This window comes from Entelurus aequoreus, linkage group LG06, assembly GCF_033978785.1.
Source record: "Entelurus aequoreus isolate RoL-2023_Sb linkage group LG06, RoL_Eaeq_v1.1, whole genome shotgun sequence".
NCBI lineage: Eukaryota > Metazoa > Chordata > Actinopteri > Syngnathiformes > Syngnathidae > Entelurus > Entelurus aequoreus.
Genome location: NC_084736.1, coordinates 49,326,423 through 49,343,777, shown reverse-complemented (window position 1 = coordinate 49,343,777; position 17,355 = coordinate 49,326,423). Strand labels below are relative to the sequence as shown.

Here is a 17,355-nt window from a genome sequence, read left to right as displayed (position 1 = left end):
TTTGAACTTTAATCAATCAATCAATGTTTATTTATATAGCCCTGTGAACGACTCTCACTGTCGCCCGGGTTCGCAGGACCACCAAGGAAGGACATTCTGCAGGTTTAGACTTATTTTATTTTTTCAAATAAATCTGTGTCTTCTTTCGCCGGGCTCTTTTCAGCTCCAGCTCCACCTGCTCGCTCTTCCGCTTGCTTTCAGCCTTCCGCGTCGTCGTCGTTCTCTCGCTCTGTGTCGAGCGTGCTCCTCCTGCACCACTGGCTCTCCACCTCCTTCTGCCCTGTCGTTCTCGGCTGCCGTCCTTTTAAACACTGAGAGGGGATTAATTGATTGTGCCCAGCTGCCTGATCCCCGCACCTGCAGTCCATTTGGACGGCCACGCCTCCTCGCCGCCATCTTGGAGCGGGCTCCGGTGTGCCCTGCCTCGTTGTCAGACTGCCGGCCACGCCTCCTCGCCGCCATCTCGGAGTCGGCCCCAGCGGGACACGCCTCGCTGTCGGTCTGCCGGCCCCGCCTCCCCACAAGCCCTAAATCACAATTGTCTCAAAGGGCTGCACAAGCCACAACGACATCCTCGGTTCAGATTCCACATCAAATCAAGGGTCCCTGAATGCATTACAGTTATGTGCTATGAGATACACAAGTAAAGCTTAAACATAACTTTGTCTGATGCTGTGTATGAATGCATGAATTTGTGCTTTGATGACGTTGTGACGTCTGTGGGCTCAGGATCTTTCTGTGTGGAGTTTGCATGTTCTCCCCGTGACTGTGTGGGTTGCCTCCGGGTACTCCGGCTTCCTCCCACCTCCAAAGACATGCACCTTGGGAAAAGTTGATTGGCAACACTAAATTGGCCCTAGTGTGTGAATGTGAATGTGAATGTGAATGTGATTGTTGTCTGTCTATCTGTGTTGGCCCTGTGATGAGGTGGCGACTTGTCCAGGGTGTACCCTGCCTACCGCCCGAATGCAGCTGAGATAGGCTCCAGCGACCCCCGCCACCCCAAAAGGGACAAGTGGTAGAAAATGGATGGATGGATGGTGACGTCTGTTTTGAGTGAACAGTCAGGTGTTCTATTATGGCTTTGCCGCTCCCAGAAGGAATGAACACGTTTGTAGTTTTGCAAAGGGGGCCTATCACTCAATCAAAGTTTACTAATATAGCCCTTAATCACAAATGTCTCAAAGGACTGCACGACATCCTGAGCCCACATTAAAAAACTCAACCCAGTGAGAACAACGTGTAACCCTGGAAGGGACTGCAGATGTGGGGATAGCATATAGATGCTGAAGGGTGCAGAGACAAGAACTGAGCCCTGTGAAACTCTGCACGTTACCTTAACATACTCCAAGGTCACATTGTTATGAGAGACGCATTGCATCCTGTCAGTAAGATAGGAGTTAAACCAAGGAAAGGCTAAGTCTGACATACCAATACGTGTTTTGATACGTTCTAATAGAATGTTAGGATCGATGGAATCAAAAGCAGCACTGAGATCAAGGAGCAGCAACATGGATGAGGCAGTGCACTGTAGCTTGTGTTACACATTCCCAATTTGATTAAACAAAAACGTTGTTATCGAACTTTGACAGAAAAATGCATTTTATCTAATGTCGTATTTTCAGTCTGCAGGCTTACGCACACATGCAAAATACATCCACGGAAAATAAACGCCAGACACACGTCCCCTACATGGTATGACATACAACGGAGCAGGGCCCCTGGTGGCGGCAGTTTCGGCCCTCCCCCTCGTTGCAAGTCTGGAATTGTATGTCGTAATAAGTATATGTGCTTTTCCTGGTCTCAAACTAAGACTCCCCCCACCCACTTCTTTGTGTTTTTCTCACCTCATGATTACCATTTTCCTACGTTTTTCAGTGTTCCCGTTCTGTCCACCCTGTAACGGGTTTGTACAGAAAATTTAATTTTGTTGTACATTTTAAGTGCAATGACAATAAAGTTCCATCCAACTACTTTTATAAGGCAAAGGCCGTTATAGCATCTCCACATGGTTTGAAAATCTGTCTGTCAAACTCAAAACCCAACTTCAAAACCTTATCAAGAGGGCTGCTAAAATAATTGGCATGCAGCGCCCTTGTTCCCTTTAAGAAATATTAGACAAGACCGTGAGGAAGCAGGGTCTTAAAATCACCCGTGACCCACACCACATACTTCATAGTGAAATTGTGTTGATGCCAAATGGTAAACGGTACAGAACAGCAACATACAAACTCAACAGGTATAGATTTTCCTTTGTCCCACTGGCAATCAAAGTACTTAACAACAGAAAACTACTGTAATAACCAGATGCAATAATAAGGAGTGCAATATTGGGATTGGGCAATACAGGAGGTGTGCAATACGGGGGGAGTGTAATGTGTGATCTCATTACTAACTGATATACCTGCGCACTGTTCACTGTTGTCACTGTATTGTTGGATGAACTGTATGTATGTATGTATGTATGTATGTATGTATGTATGTAAAACGCTGTGTCTTAAAGGGAAACTTCTGTTTTTTTCAACCTGGGCCCTGTTTTCATAATTTTTTCTGTATATGTGAGTGCTGGATAAAACATTTTTTGAGGTCGCGCCAGTATTGAGCAGGGCAGGCAGCCTCCAGCCCAGCTAACGCTCGTACACAGGGCAACTGGCTCTCGTCAAAATTCGGCCTATAAACATGCATTTTTTTCACACTGACAGGCTCAGATAGTTACAATGAGTGTCCGACAACATACTAGAAAGGAGAAATTAACGTATGTCTCTACCTTTAGCTGGAGATCGCTGTTTGTTGTGAGCTGTGTCCAAATCTCACCACGCTACAAATCTCGTTCCGAAATCTCGCGATAACTCGCGACAAAACACCGGTGGAAAAACAGTTACCTGACTGAGGTGAAGAGAGATGACTGAAGTGATTTTCTGTTGGATTACCGAAGACTGTTATTTTAGTTTTATAGAAAAGGATAAAAGTAAAACAATGGTCTCTTCACCTCAGTCAGGTAACTGTTTTTCCACCGGTGTTTTGTCGCGAGTTATCGCGAGATTTCGGAACGAGATTTGTAGCGTGGTGAGATTTGGACACAGCTCACAACAAACAGCGATCTCCAGCTAAAGGTAGAGACATACGTTAATTTCTCCTTTCTAGTATGTTGTCGGACACTCATTGTAACTATCTGAGCCTGTCAGTGTGAAAAAAATGCATGTTTATAGGCCGAATTTTGACGAGAGCCAGTTGCCCTGTGTACGAGCGTTAGCTGGGCTGGAGGCTGCCTGCCCTGCTCAATACTGGCGCGACCTCAAAAAATGTTTTATCCAGCACTCACATATACAGAAAAAATTATGAAAACAGGGCCCAGGTTGAAAAAAACCGAAGTTTCCCTTTAATGTCCAAGACAAATTTCTCCTCGGAGACAATGAAGCTAATTATTATTATTATTATTATTACTTGATTTAAATGAAAGAAACATTGTTTTAATTTATTTTTCACGAAAACTGAGTGGTTGTGGCCCTAAACAACCATACCATACCATATCAACTTTATTTATGAAGCCCTTTAAAAACAACTACAGTTGAAAAACTAAGGGCTGTACACCACAAACAAGTAAACCCACAAAAAGCAGAGAAATACAGGCAAAGGACAGACTAAAATATATAATTTAAAACAGAGGTAAAACACACACACACACATATATATATATATATATATATATATATATATATATATATATATATATATATATATATATATATATATATATATATATATATATATATATAAAAACAGCAGATACAAATAATCTTAAGAGCAATTGGTTAGATAAAAGGCAGTTAAAAAGTTAAAAACAGTATAAACAGTTCAAAGTCTCATGCTGGCTTAAAAGCCAGTGATTAAAAATGGGTTTTAAGAAGGGTCCTGTCTCACATGGAGAGGGAGATCGTTCCAGAGTTTGGGCCCCATAGAGTGTTATGCCCTGGGCCCGACATCCACCAGATTCCATCGGTCACCAAGACCAGATTCAATAACGCATAAGCTGTGTTCATGCACCTGTCCCACTTCAAGGGTGCTGGCAGTGAGAGTGATTTATTGACTGGCCGCCCCACAATGTGGTGGTCTGCTGGCAGCAAGTCAATGAGGCAAATGTCTGAGTCTTACTACCTCAGAAACCTTTGCTCCTCCCTCGTGACCCTTTAGCTGTGTGGAACCATTCTGCCAATGACACGGGTCATCTACTAATCCTTCTCCCTGACAGAAGAACAAGTCATGTGTATTGTTGTAATATACTTTTTATTACGCTATAGCCACGGTCAGGTGACAGGAAACTCATCATGTTCTCTCTTTTTATTTTCGTTTATTTTTTTTCAAAAGTCCAAGGAATAGCCGAGATAAGAGGTGATGACTAGTCAACGGTCTGGCGTCTTCCTGCCTTTGACTTATTCAAGGACTGATTGCTAGACTGCAATCAGATGGCTGCGCCTCCAGGAACATCAAACATGGACATTGAAAATGAGGGAAGTGGCAGAAAGACTGACAATTATAATAAAAAACAATATATATATATATATATGTACATTAACATTTTTCTTAAACATAAGGCTGAGGCTCATTGTTTGGCCACGAGCGCCCCCTAGAGAGCCACCAGAAAATACCTGTTTCTCAGCTGTCGTCAGTATGGTCTGCAGCAGTACTCAGTTGTAATACACTTTCCCACCACTTGTGGCAGTAATGACAATATCAAACAAACGGAAAGAGTCTGGAACTAAAGTCATAGAGAAGTTTCTTAAGCGCAAAAAAATATGACTAAAATAGCGAAGCTGTATTTTTATTTGCACTTAAATTTTACTGACAGTTTATTTAAGAAACATGAATATTATTACAATATATTATAATATAATTAATTAATTATATTATTATCATCATCAATCAATCAAAGTTGATTTATTAGCACTTAATCACAAATGCCTGAAAGGGATTCACAACCTACAACAACATCCTTGACTCTGATCCCAATAGAGGAGTGGTCCACCCCGGGTCCCAACTTGGAACAGCTAGCGTGACCTCCATGGAAACTGATCTGTGGCCACCTGATAACCTCTCCACGCAGGAGAAAGGAGCAGAGCAGAAAAGAGAGGCGGCAGATCAACTGGTCTAAAAAAGGGGCCTATTTAAAAGCTAGTGTGTATAAATGAATTTTAAGATGGGACTTAAATGCTTCTACTGAGCATTCCAGAGTACCGGAGCCCAAATAGAAAACCCTCTAAATTCTGCAGACTTTTTTGGGGGTCTGGATATAACTAATAAGCCGGAGTTCTTTGAACGCTGATATCAGGCCGAGACATATGGCGATATATTATGGAGCTCGACGGTTTATTATTTTATACGTAAGTAATACAATATTAAAGTCGCATCTTAAGTGTACAGGAAGCCAGTGCAGGTGAGCCAGTATCGGCGTAATATGATCAAACTTTCTTATTCTTGTCAAAAGTCGCATTTTGTCCCACTTTGTGTTTACTTATTATATTATATTATAATATTATTATATTTATTAACAATATTATCAATTTAGGCAGTATATTTTTATTTTAGCACTGTGTATGTACATTCATTTTTCCTTAGTTTTTATAAATCATTTATTTTACAGTATATTTTATTAGTATTAATTGTTGTAATCATCGTGACCAAAGCCTTGGTAATAATCCTAATGATTAACACATGGTTTCATATCATTTGACAAGGTTTATCTTGTTCAACCGTAAGCAGGTTAGATATAATTTATAAATACGATTACAATCAGGGGTAATATTTAAGTGGGTCCCGGGCCCCTCTGTAGTGGAAAAGTTGGGCCCTGAGGGCAAAAAGGTTAAGAACCCTTGCTGTAGAGGCTCTACTAACTTTTACATACATTATTTTGTAAATGCAATGAATGCAACATATGTATACTCTATACTGTGCAATATTAAAACAGTTATGTATTTGTATGTATAAGTAAATATAATATGTGTGTATATATATACAGTAGTATATTCTGTCAGGAATAGGGGTGAAAAAAAAGCTTCAAAGCTTGACGAGTGGCGCTACCTGCTGTTAAAAGCACAACATTGCACCCGCTCGAGGCCCACAATTGATTATTTTCCTTCATCCTTGTCATTTTAAGAAATAAAATGCATTTTTATATCATAATCATTTTTTTATTTTTATTTCTTTGGTGAGTTAAAGCAGGAGGGAAACAAGGCGACCTCTTTTTAAAAACAAAAACACATCCCAGACATTCACAGTGTGACACAAAAAACAAAAATGTTATAAATAGAAAATAAAAGAGAATTGTATGTGCACATTAAGGCTGAGACATTCACAGGCAGACAAAAACAAATGTTTCTGTTAAACAAAACCACATAACTGTACATTATCATGTCTTTGGTACGCAACATTATTGCAGCTGAACAGGCTCTCTCTATTATTTGGTCCTTTGACATATTTTCAGTCTGAATGTACATGAAAGTATGAACAGATGAAAAGCACTGAAGAGTGAAATGATGGAATAGCCTGTGAGTGGAGAAGAAACGTTTAAAGAGTTGAAAAGTGAAATAAATTACATGCATCTGTGCTTAAACGGATGTCACGTTCAAGTCTTTGGGAGCGCTTCACAAAATACATTCTCTCGGTAACAGACGTCACAAAGTGTCGCTCAAAAGCAGCAGATGAGAGCAAGACTCTGGTGTATGAACATGAACAGCATTATGGTTATTGTAAACATGTCATGGCAAAAAAAAAAAAAAAAAAAAGATGTGCACTGATGGGTTTCAGTGCATTTATTGTGCTGTGCATCTCCATCTGGTATGCACGGTACCGTACTTAAAAAAAATAAAAATAAAAGTTGCTCAAAAAGATTCATTATGTCTTCTTATTCATGTACTTTTTCAAATGTTCTTGTAATCAGACCATATTTTCAGTATATTAGATGGAATTCTTAAAAATTCCATCTAATATAATACAGACCATATTTTCGATATATTAGATGGAATTTTTAAAAATTCCTTCTAATATAATGAAAATATGGTCTGATTACAGAGCATTTTAAAAATAAAAAATGTAAAAATAATAAAAGTTGCTCAAAAAGGTTCATTATGTCTTCTTATTCATATACTTTTTCAAATGTTCTTGTAATCAGACCATATTTTCGGTACTTCAGATGGAATTCTTAAAAATTCCACCTAATATACAAACCATATTTTCGGTATGTTTGATGGAAAAAAATTTAATTCAACATAATATACCGAAAATATGGTCTGATTACAAGAAAATTTGAAAAAAAAAAATAATAATAATAATAAAAGTTGCATTTATCCTCTCTATAAAAATATTTCCATTAAAAAAACACGACGATTGGAGTTCAGGTTGGCACTTTTCTGAGCTGCCTCGGCTAAAAGTTTGGTTCAAAATAAAAACTTTAAAAGGATCTGACTCTCTTTTATTTGGTATGATCATCACCGATGCATCCATCTTTGCTAAACGTGTCATTGACATAACATAAGCGCTATAAATTCCCATCTGCTTTTCATCTTCTCAGAATAAGGAACACTTATGGTGATTTTTAAAACAGCACAGCCGGAATACAAATGTGTTATGTAACTGCCAGCACAATTTAAAAACAACAACAAAAATATTTGTACTTGTTGGTATTTCCAGTAGCCAGCTGAAAGTATTTCTCCACGTCGTCTTTAGAAAACAGCGTCTCTTGATTGCAAGAAGTCATCTTCTTTAAAAGGCACTTGAAAAAAATCCAGAATGCAGGTCCTCTTGGATTGTTTGTAATCTCTTGTGTTCCAGAAGCACCAACTGTGCAGTGGGAATCACAGCCTCCTCCGCTTGTGTTCACTCGTATCTCTCCTGGCTCTGTAGCGCTGGTGATAGAGCGAGAAGGCCTGTTCTGGCCTCTGGTTGAAGTTGTTGACGCTGTAAAGACGTTTGTGTTGATGCTTTCTCATGAAGCTTCTCTGATAGTTGGACGCTGCAAGGGGAGACGGAAGACGTTAGCTCCAAAATGCGGCGTTATCTCTGCTGAATCCTCGCTCGACTTACGGTTAATGCAGGATATTTTAGGGGCGTCCCAGTGCCCGTCGCCGCGGCAACGGATCGTCGGAGGGTGCTTCTGAATGTAACCTGTCCGGCACTGGTACCTCACCAGGGAGTTGACCTCGTAGCGGTCACGTTGTGAACCAAAGGTCTGTGCGTTCTCCACTACTGGAGGCTGGCTGCATGCCACTGAGGAACATAAGCAACAATTAACTTAACATAAATCGGCACAGCTAAATAATTATTGTATTATTACTCAGACCAAAAAAAAATTCAAGACATCATCACTTGTGACACAAAAAATGATAGAATGAATACATTTTTGGTTATGACCTGCAGGGTTCAACAGGGGTCAATGCCGGGACCCCGATTGTTCAACAAATCCCTTTTTACTGGAGCTCTATTTTCAATTAATTTAAGAATAAAAATTACTCTTAATGTTATTAATCCTCCCCTAATGGGTTTTGATATATGACACAGCATTTATTGATTATTATTTTATAATGTTTTATTATTATTTGAGCAATGACCGTTTCAGAAAAAAAAAAAATTCCGCTAAAAATATTTCAAGTTCTATCAAATAGAAGGAGGCAACATCACACAGCAAACAACACACAGCATGTACAAAACCCAAAACCAGTGAAGTTGGCACCCTGTGTAAATCGTAAATAAAAACAGAATACAATGATTTGCAAATCATTTTCAACCTATATTCAATTGAATTGGTAAACGTTATTTTTTGCAAATATTAGCTCATTTGGAATTTGATGCCTGCAACATGTTTCAAAAAAGCTGGCACAAGTGACAAAAAAGACTGAGAAAGTTGAGGAATGCTCATCAAACACGTATTTGTAACATCCCACAGGTGAACAGGCTAATTGGGAACAGGTGGGTGCCAGGATTGGGTATCAAAGCAGCTTCCATGAAATGCTCACTCATTCACAAACAAGGATGGGGCGAGGGTCACCACTTTGTGAACAAATGCGTGTCGAACAGTTTAAGAACAACATTTCTCAACGAGCTATTGCAAGGAATTTAGGGATTTCACCATCTACGGTCTGTTATATCATCAAAAGGTTTAGAGAATCTGGAGAAATCATTCAAATTCCACCTGAAAAGCTTCAAAAATGTGTCTCCTCAGTTCCCAAACGTTTACTGAGTGTTGTAAAAAGGAAAGGCCATGTAACACAGTGGTAAAAATGCCCCTGTGCCAACTTTTTAGCAATGTGTTGCTGCCATTAAATTCTAAGTTAATGATTATTTGCAATAAAAAATGAAGTTTCTCAGTTTGAACATTATATATCTTGTCTTTGCAGTCTATTCATTGAATATAAGTTGAAAAGGATTTGCAAATCATTGTATTCTGTTTTTATTTACGATTTACATAACGTGCCAACTTCACTGGTTTTGGATTTTGTAAGTACACACTACTACTTTGGCGGAATAATGATCAATCAATATAATAATAATTAAATGATCTAATAATAATCCAATCCTATAATACCCCGTTTGTGGACAAGGAGACTACAGCCGTCGAAGCACATTCAATCTTGTCATTAACACACACTAAAACAGTCTAGTGAGAAGTGAGAATATTCAACAGAGCTGCAGAATCATTTCAATTCCATTTGCCAGATGTTTAAAGGTTTTGATGAAATGTATGCATTAATCAATTGTATTTATTAAAGAGTAATTATGTCCACAATTCAAAAATGTTCAGGCAAATTAATGAGTAACTATATTTCATGACTTTTTTAAAAATAATTTTCTATCTGTCTATCTGTGTTGGCCCTGCGATGAGGGGGCGACTTGTCCAGGGTGTACCTCGCCTTCCACCCGAATGCAGCTGAGATAGGCTCCAGCACCCCCCCGCGACCCCGAAAGGGACAAGCGGTAGAAAATGAATGGACGGATGGAATTTCCTATACACTGGTTATGATGCCGCCACAAAAATGTAGCCATGATGGGAAACAATACAATAAACATAGAACCAGAAATTACACTTACTGAAAATTTTACTTTGTTTTTTAATAAGAAATACTGCCGAAAGACTGCAAAGCCTTTATAGGACACTCATTAAAATACTTAGGAAACCAAAAATAAAATAATTTTCTTTCATTACAGTTAAAAGGGACCGCTGATGATTTCCGTCTATTCTGACTTATTGATGCCGGATGCTCGTGTGAGACAACGTCAAAGCCTTAGATCATAAGCTTCATGCATTTGGGTGTGAGCTCGCACGCAGTTTTGGATGCCTCTGTTTGCAGGGTTTTTAAGTCTGGCGACATTGTGATGTCACAGCGGGGGGTGAAAAAAGCTACAAGACAGAGGGGGAGGGGCTACGGAGTTTGAGAAAACACAAGAGAGGATAGGATGAAGTATTATTTTCATCTAATCTTAGCATGCACACATTACTACCGAAATTCTGGTAAAATCAGCTTTTAATAATACAGAGTCTGTATTCGAGTTGTACGGTATACCGGTACTAGTATAGTATTGCGGTTCTAATGAATCAAAAACGGTACTATACTCTGTTTGAAAAGTGCCCCTTCGCTATATTTATTTCTTTAACGGGCATGACGGCGCATCGTCACGTCATGACATTGCTGGTTTTACGAGCAGAGGAGCATGTTCGGCAGCGCACAATCATGGAGTACTTACAAGCAGACACAGTGTGTAGACAGAAAAGGGAGAATGGACGCATTTTGGCCTAAAAACTAAAGATAAAGGTGAAGTTATAACACTGAAACAGCCTCAGGAAGAGGTGCTTTAAGTCAGTGGTTCTCAAATGGGGGTACGCGTACCCCTGGGGGTACTTGAAGGTATGCCAAGGGGTACGTGAGATTGTTTTTAAATATTGTAAAAATAGCAACAATTCAAAAATCCTTTATAAATATATTTATTGAATAATACTTCAACAAAATATGAATGTAAGTTCATAAACTGAACATCAAATCAAGTAGGCTATTCCATTTATTACAATGCAACAATGCAATATTCAGTGTTGACAGCTAGATTTTTTGTGGACATGTTCCATAAATATTGATGTTAAAGATTTCTTTTTTTGTGAAGAAATGTTTAGAATTAAGTTCATGAATCCAGATGGATCTCTATTACAATCCCCGAAGAGGGCACTTTAAGTTTATGATTACTTCTATGTGTAGAAATCTTTATTTATAATTGAATCACTTGTTTATTTTTTAACAAGTTTTTAGTTATTTTTATATATTTTTTTCCAAATAGTTCAAGAAAGACCACTACAAATTAGCAATATTTTGCACTGTTATACAATTTACTGAATCAGAAACTGATGACATAGTGCTGTATTTTACTTCTTTATCTCTTTTTTTCAACCAAAAATGTTTTGCTCTGATTAGGGGGTACTTGAATTTAAAAAAAATTCACAGGGGGTACATCACTGAAAAAAGGTTGAGAACCACTGCTTTAAGACATGTCTAGCTAGTTAGCGGCTAACGTCCATCAGCCGTCGGCAGTGTTTTAGTTACTTCTAAATCACTAATCCTCGTCTCCATGGCGACAAGTAAAGTAAGTTTCTTACAAGTATCATCCCTGCAGGACGAGGAATAGCTAAACATGCTTCACACTGTAGGAGTATACAATAGCTCACCGGCGTCACAATGTAAACAAATGCCATGGGTGGATCTACACCTGACATCCACTGTAATGATACCAAGTACAAGATGGTATCTAGTCGATAATACTGTGATTACATCGATATTATTTATAGTCACAAAATCTTTTGTCCTTTTAAAAAAAAAAATCATATTATATTCATAAACTCAGGAACTACGTCCCTGGACACATGAAAACTTAAATTACCAATCCCGGTACCAACATACTGGTATCGAGACATACTCTAGTTTGTATTGATCGGAGAGTGTGCATGTGTCCCTAATGATGTGACCAGGTGAATCTATAAAACGTTAATGAAGTTTATTCACGACCGTGTCTGAAAAAAAAGAAATAGCAATGGCGTACCTTTTGAAGATACATATTCAAACAGTGTACATTTTCTGAAGAAAAATTACGATGCTTTCAGGTAGGGTGGGGTGTGGTTTCATTTGCCATCTGGGAACATCTCAAAAAATGCGTTATAAATGTGACTGTGAAGCAAGACCACTTGGAACCTTTTCATCATTGTCATTATCATCCACGACTTCTCCGTAATATTGCTGACTAGGCTTTTTCTGCCTCACCTGTGCCCTTCTTGCAAGTGAAGGTGAGGTGGTAGTTGCACGGCACGTCATTCCACTGGCCGTCCTCGTGCCAGATCATCACGACACAGTCCTCTCCTGAAGAGAAGAAGCTGTCAGGCTGCTGGGGCCTCCAGTTTTCGTAATGCTGCAATTAAAGACGCAATAAGGGAGAATGAGACGCAATGCAGAACATGGTCGTCATTGAGCTGCGATCTCCCCATTGGCCCAGAAGAGGGCGCAGCTGTGTGGTTAGAAGCCAGAGAAACAGCTGGAGTCACAATAACATGGATTTTTTTTTTTTAACAACAGTGGGTTTTTCGAGCATGCACTTTGGTATTCATGCAAAAAAGCACTGACATCATCAACACATTTGTGCACACTCAGCGTTACAAGTGCAACTTGTGCACATTGGAACAGCGCCCACACAGCTGGAGGGCTGCAGGCCATCCCGTGTGCACGTGATGCGACCTGCAGCCTTTCAGCACATTGTGGGACGCTTCAAAGACGTGACCCCTCCACACCCTCAAAGCCCATCCCCCGGTTTCTGCAACATGTCCCCGAGGCTGTCCTACTCTGTCATTATGCTTAACAAACACAGCCACTTCCTGCTCGCCGCACTTCTTAAGCTAACAAATGTAATCGACTGCACTGCAGGTCAGCATTTTCCTCAAAAATAATAATACAAAAGAAAAAACACCTTAATCAGAATCAGAATCATTGTTTGAGAACGGGTTCACAAACTAGGAATTTTTCTTGGTGCAATCGTTCGTGCAACATGAAACACATAACACAGAATAGGTAATAAAATTAGTGAGTATTAGAGGGAAAAACTTTTAAAATAAATATTTGTTGTATTTATGTAGAAAATAAATCCAAAATAAAAGTCTAAAAAGTGTTAAATCTAAACAATTGGATTATAATTCTCACACAATAACACTTTTATTTAATCAAAACATTGTGCTTGTAATGTTTATTTCATTGTAATGAGTTAATCATGAATAATCACAGGTTATTATTCCCAAGCATAATTTAAATTAAACTAAAAAATTGAACGGTTACTGTATGATTATTCAGACCCTACAGCAGGCCTGGGCAATTATTTTGACTCGGGGGCCAAATTTAGAGAAAAAAATGTGTCTGGGGACCGGTATATCTATGTTTAGGAACACTAATACAAAAACTCACAATAATGTCTGATTGAATTCTAAAAATGTTATGACAGACCGCCTGAAAAAACAGAATGGATTTTTTTTTTTTTTTTACTGAATGAGACACCGGCAGCACGGTGGTAGAGGGGTTAGTGCGTCTGCCTCACAATACAAAGGTCCTGAGTAGTCGTGAGTTCAATCCCGGCCTCGGGATCTTTCTGTGTGGAGTTTGCATGTTCTCCCCGTGACTGCGTGGGTTCCCTCCGGGTACTACGGCTTCCTCCCACCTCCAAAGGCATGCACCTGGGGATAGGTTGATTGGCAACACTAAAATTGGCCCTAGTGTGTGAATGTGAATGTTGTCTGTCTGTCTGTGTTGGCCCTGCGATGAGGTGGCGACTTGTCCAGGGTGTACCCCGCCTTCCGCCCGATTGTAGCTGAGATAGGCTCCAGCGCCCCCCGCGACCCCGAAGGGAATAAGCGGTAGAAAATGGATGGATGGATGGATGGATGAATGAGACACCCACAATGTACATGAAAATAAAGAATGGGGGATTTACAATATTAACTATGAACGATAAAACACGTGGCGAAGTTGGTAGAGTGGCCGTGCCAGCAATCGGAGGGTTGCTGGTTACTGTGGTTCAATCCCCACCTTCTACCATCCTAGTCACGTCCGTTGTGTCCTTGGGCAAGACACTTCACCCTTGCTCCTGATGGGTACTGGTTAGCGCCTTGCATGGCAGCTCCCGCCATCAGTGTGTGAATGTGTGTGTGAATGTGGAAATAGTGTCAAAGCGCTTTGAGAACTTTGAAGGTAGAAAAGCGCTATACAAGTTTAACCCATTTACCATTTACCATTAATATTGACAACATATGAATGTCACACCCCCTCTTGATTGACATATTCTAAAATCAAACGAAATGCAACAAACAGTGAAATATTAACGTGGAGGGTAAAAAAAAACCCACCTACAATCTGATATATCTGATACATCACTAAGCTTTAGAACTTTGTTGTAAAAATGTCCTTCCGCGTCTGTCCCTGACACCCGCATTTCAGGCTGGCCGCTCTGGAAACACTCGGTGGAAACGCTCCCACTCACACTGCTTGGTGCCTCGTCTGAGCTACTGTGACTTAGATTACCATAGTAACTAATTAGATCACCATAGTAACTAATTATATCACCATAGTAACTAGTGTTTCATGCAAAAGCGCAGATTCCAACCATTGAAATACTTTGTATAGTCCAAGACTTACGGTCATTTGAAAACATCACTGCACATCATAATGGCAGCGACAGTTTCCATCTTAAAGATCTAAAAAAATTATTTGGGAATGTCTGGCGGGCCAGATTGAAAAGTTTAACGGGCCTTAATTTGCCCAGGTCTGGCCTAAAGGGTTACAGTTTAGACTTCAACCAAAAAAATCCTAGAAAGTACAACCATCATCATTTGTGACACAAAGAAATGATAGAATTAATTACTTTTTGGTTATGACTTGTGGGGTTCCTCAAGGGTCAATCCCCGGGATCCCTATGGTTCAAACTGTACATACTGCCACTAGACCAGCCAGAGTTACAATGTGTCCTAGCACAACTATACAGATGACCATGTACTGTACTCGTGATGGGAAAAAGGAAATAACAATAAAACCAGAAATTGCACTAACTGTGACTTTTATTTGGTTATTAATAAGGAAGACTGTCAAAAGACTGCAAAGCCTTTATAAGACACTCATTAAAATACTTGGGATACAAACAAATAAGTAGCATAAAATAATTTTCTTTCATTTCAGCTATCAGAGATATGACAAAAAATGTGTCCTGTCGAACGATTATATTTTAAATATTTGCTTATCACACTTTTGAATTTGGATTAATTCTGATTAATCAAAGGTTGTTACTCACTTGCATAATTTAGAGTAATTTAAAAAAGAACTCAACATTTGGACACAAATGCAATTTTATTGTTAGAAAGAATGTCATGCAGTAACATTTTTGGAATGTTTTAATTTAATGCAGGTGATTTATTTGCTCAAAACCTGCAAACAGTTTTAATCTAAAATTCCATCTGGGTGTGTTTAGAAGTGAAATTTGCCATCAAGCACAAGAGTCAGAGTCTCCTCACTCGTCTTTGTACTTACTGTTTTATGAACTGACCTGATCACTGACCAAATAAGGATCATGTGCTGTGCAGTCAAAATAAACTGCATTATTAATCTGCATTTAATAAATTATTTAGATTAATGCAATAATTTTTTTGGGATTAGTCGCATAGGTTAACTTGTTTTTTGACACCCTAATCAAATATGACTTTTGATATTGTTTGTAAAGAAATCTATTTTACTTTTTATTAATTTCACGGGAATTTCCGATTACATTCAGGTTGGTTGTTTCATTTTCATTCTGGCCTTAATACTCCGCATATTATTTCAATACATCAAATGAAGATACATATTGTGTAGGTTTAATATGTTCATTATGTATTTTATTTTGAATATGAGTTCAGTTTTTAATATTTAGACACATTTTTCTATATAACAGATTTAGTCCCCCCCCCCCCCCCGAAAAAAGGACCATTCTGAAGAAGAGAGACAAAACATGTATAAAAAAAACTATCTATTAAATATCTAACTTGTCTGATTATAAGAAAGTGAAAAAAAATCAAGTGAAATACAGTAGGCTGCCTTGTGAATTAATGAAGTTAAATAATTCTTAAATGTATACTACACTGAAGTCTGTGTTGTTGTTCTTTCTATTTTCTCATTTATATATTATCTGTTTCAATGGATAGTATTGTGGTACCTTTTTTATGCATAATATTTTGCATGCATATCCTATATGTTTCAATGTTGTGTTATTGTCTTTTCTGGTAAACTTCAGGTACACACTAGCCACTAGTCTACTGCGTACTAAATCCACATATATACTGTATGTATATATATATATATATATATATATATATATATATATATATATATATATATATATATATATATATATATATATATATATATATATATATATATATATATATATATATATATATATATATATATATATATATATATATAAATGTGTATGTATATACTGTATGTGTATATGTATATATGTACATATATGTATACATATATATGTTTGTATATATATATATATATAGTTGGTAGAGTGGCTGTGCCAGCAATCGGAGTGTTGCTGGTTACTGGGGTTCAATTCCCACCTTCTACCTTCCTAGTCACGTCCGTTGTGTCCTTGGGCAAGACACTTCACCCTTTGCCTCTGATGGCTGCTGGTTAGCGCCTTGCATGGCAGCTCCCGCCATCAGTGTGTGAATGTGTGTGTGAATGGGTAAATGTGGAAATACTGTCAAAGCGCTTTGAGTACCTTGAAGGTAGAAAAGCGCTATACAAGTATAACCCATTTATTTATTTTAGCATTTATATATATATATATATATATATATATACATATATATGTGTATATATGTATATATATATATATATATATATATATATATATATATATATATATATATATATATATATATATGTATACATACATATAATACATATGTCTAATATATACATATATATATATATATATACATATATATATATATATATATATATATATATATATATATATATATATATATATATATATATATATATATATATATATATATATATATATATGTATATATATATATACATGGTATATATATATATGTATATACGGTATATATATATATATATACATATAGATGTATACATATTTTTATATACTGTATATATATATATATATATATATATATATATATATATATATATATATATATATATATATATATATATATATATATATATATATATATACATATATGGTGTTTGTTATGATTCTGAACCATATCTGCGGAAA

General features: G+C 37.7%; 1 protein-coding gene across 2 annotated transcripts in view; it reads right to left on the bottom strand.

The window, feature by feature from the left end:
* Nucleotides 1–6,086: 6,086 nt before the first annotated feature.
* The window catches only part of LOC133652319 (versican core protein-like), a 57,319-nt gene continuing 46,050 nt past the window's right edge, over nt 6,087–17,355 (bottom strand). For both annotated transcript variants that reach the window (XM_062050927.1, XM_062050926.1), the window contains 3 exons: nt 12,288–12,432; nt 8,077–8,259; nt 6,087–8,005 (listed from right to left, as the gene is read on the bottom strand). In XM_062050927.1, the coding sequence (XP_061906911.1) occupies nt 7,848–8,005; nt 8,077–8,259; nt 12,288–12,432 (486 nt within the window). In that variant the 3' untranslated portion in view covers nt 6,087–7,847. The remainder of the gene's footprint in view (nt 8,006–8,076; nt 8,260–12,287; nt 12,433–17,355) is intronic.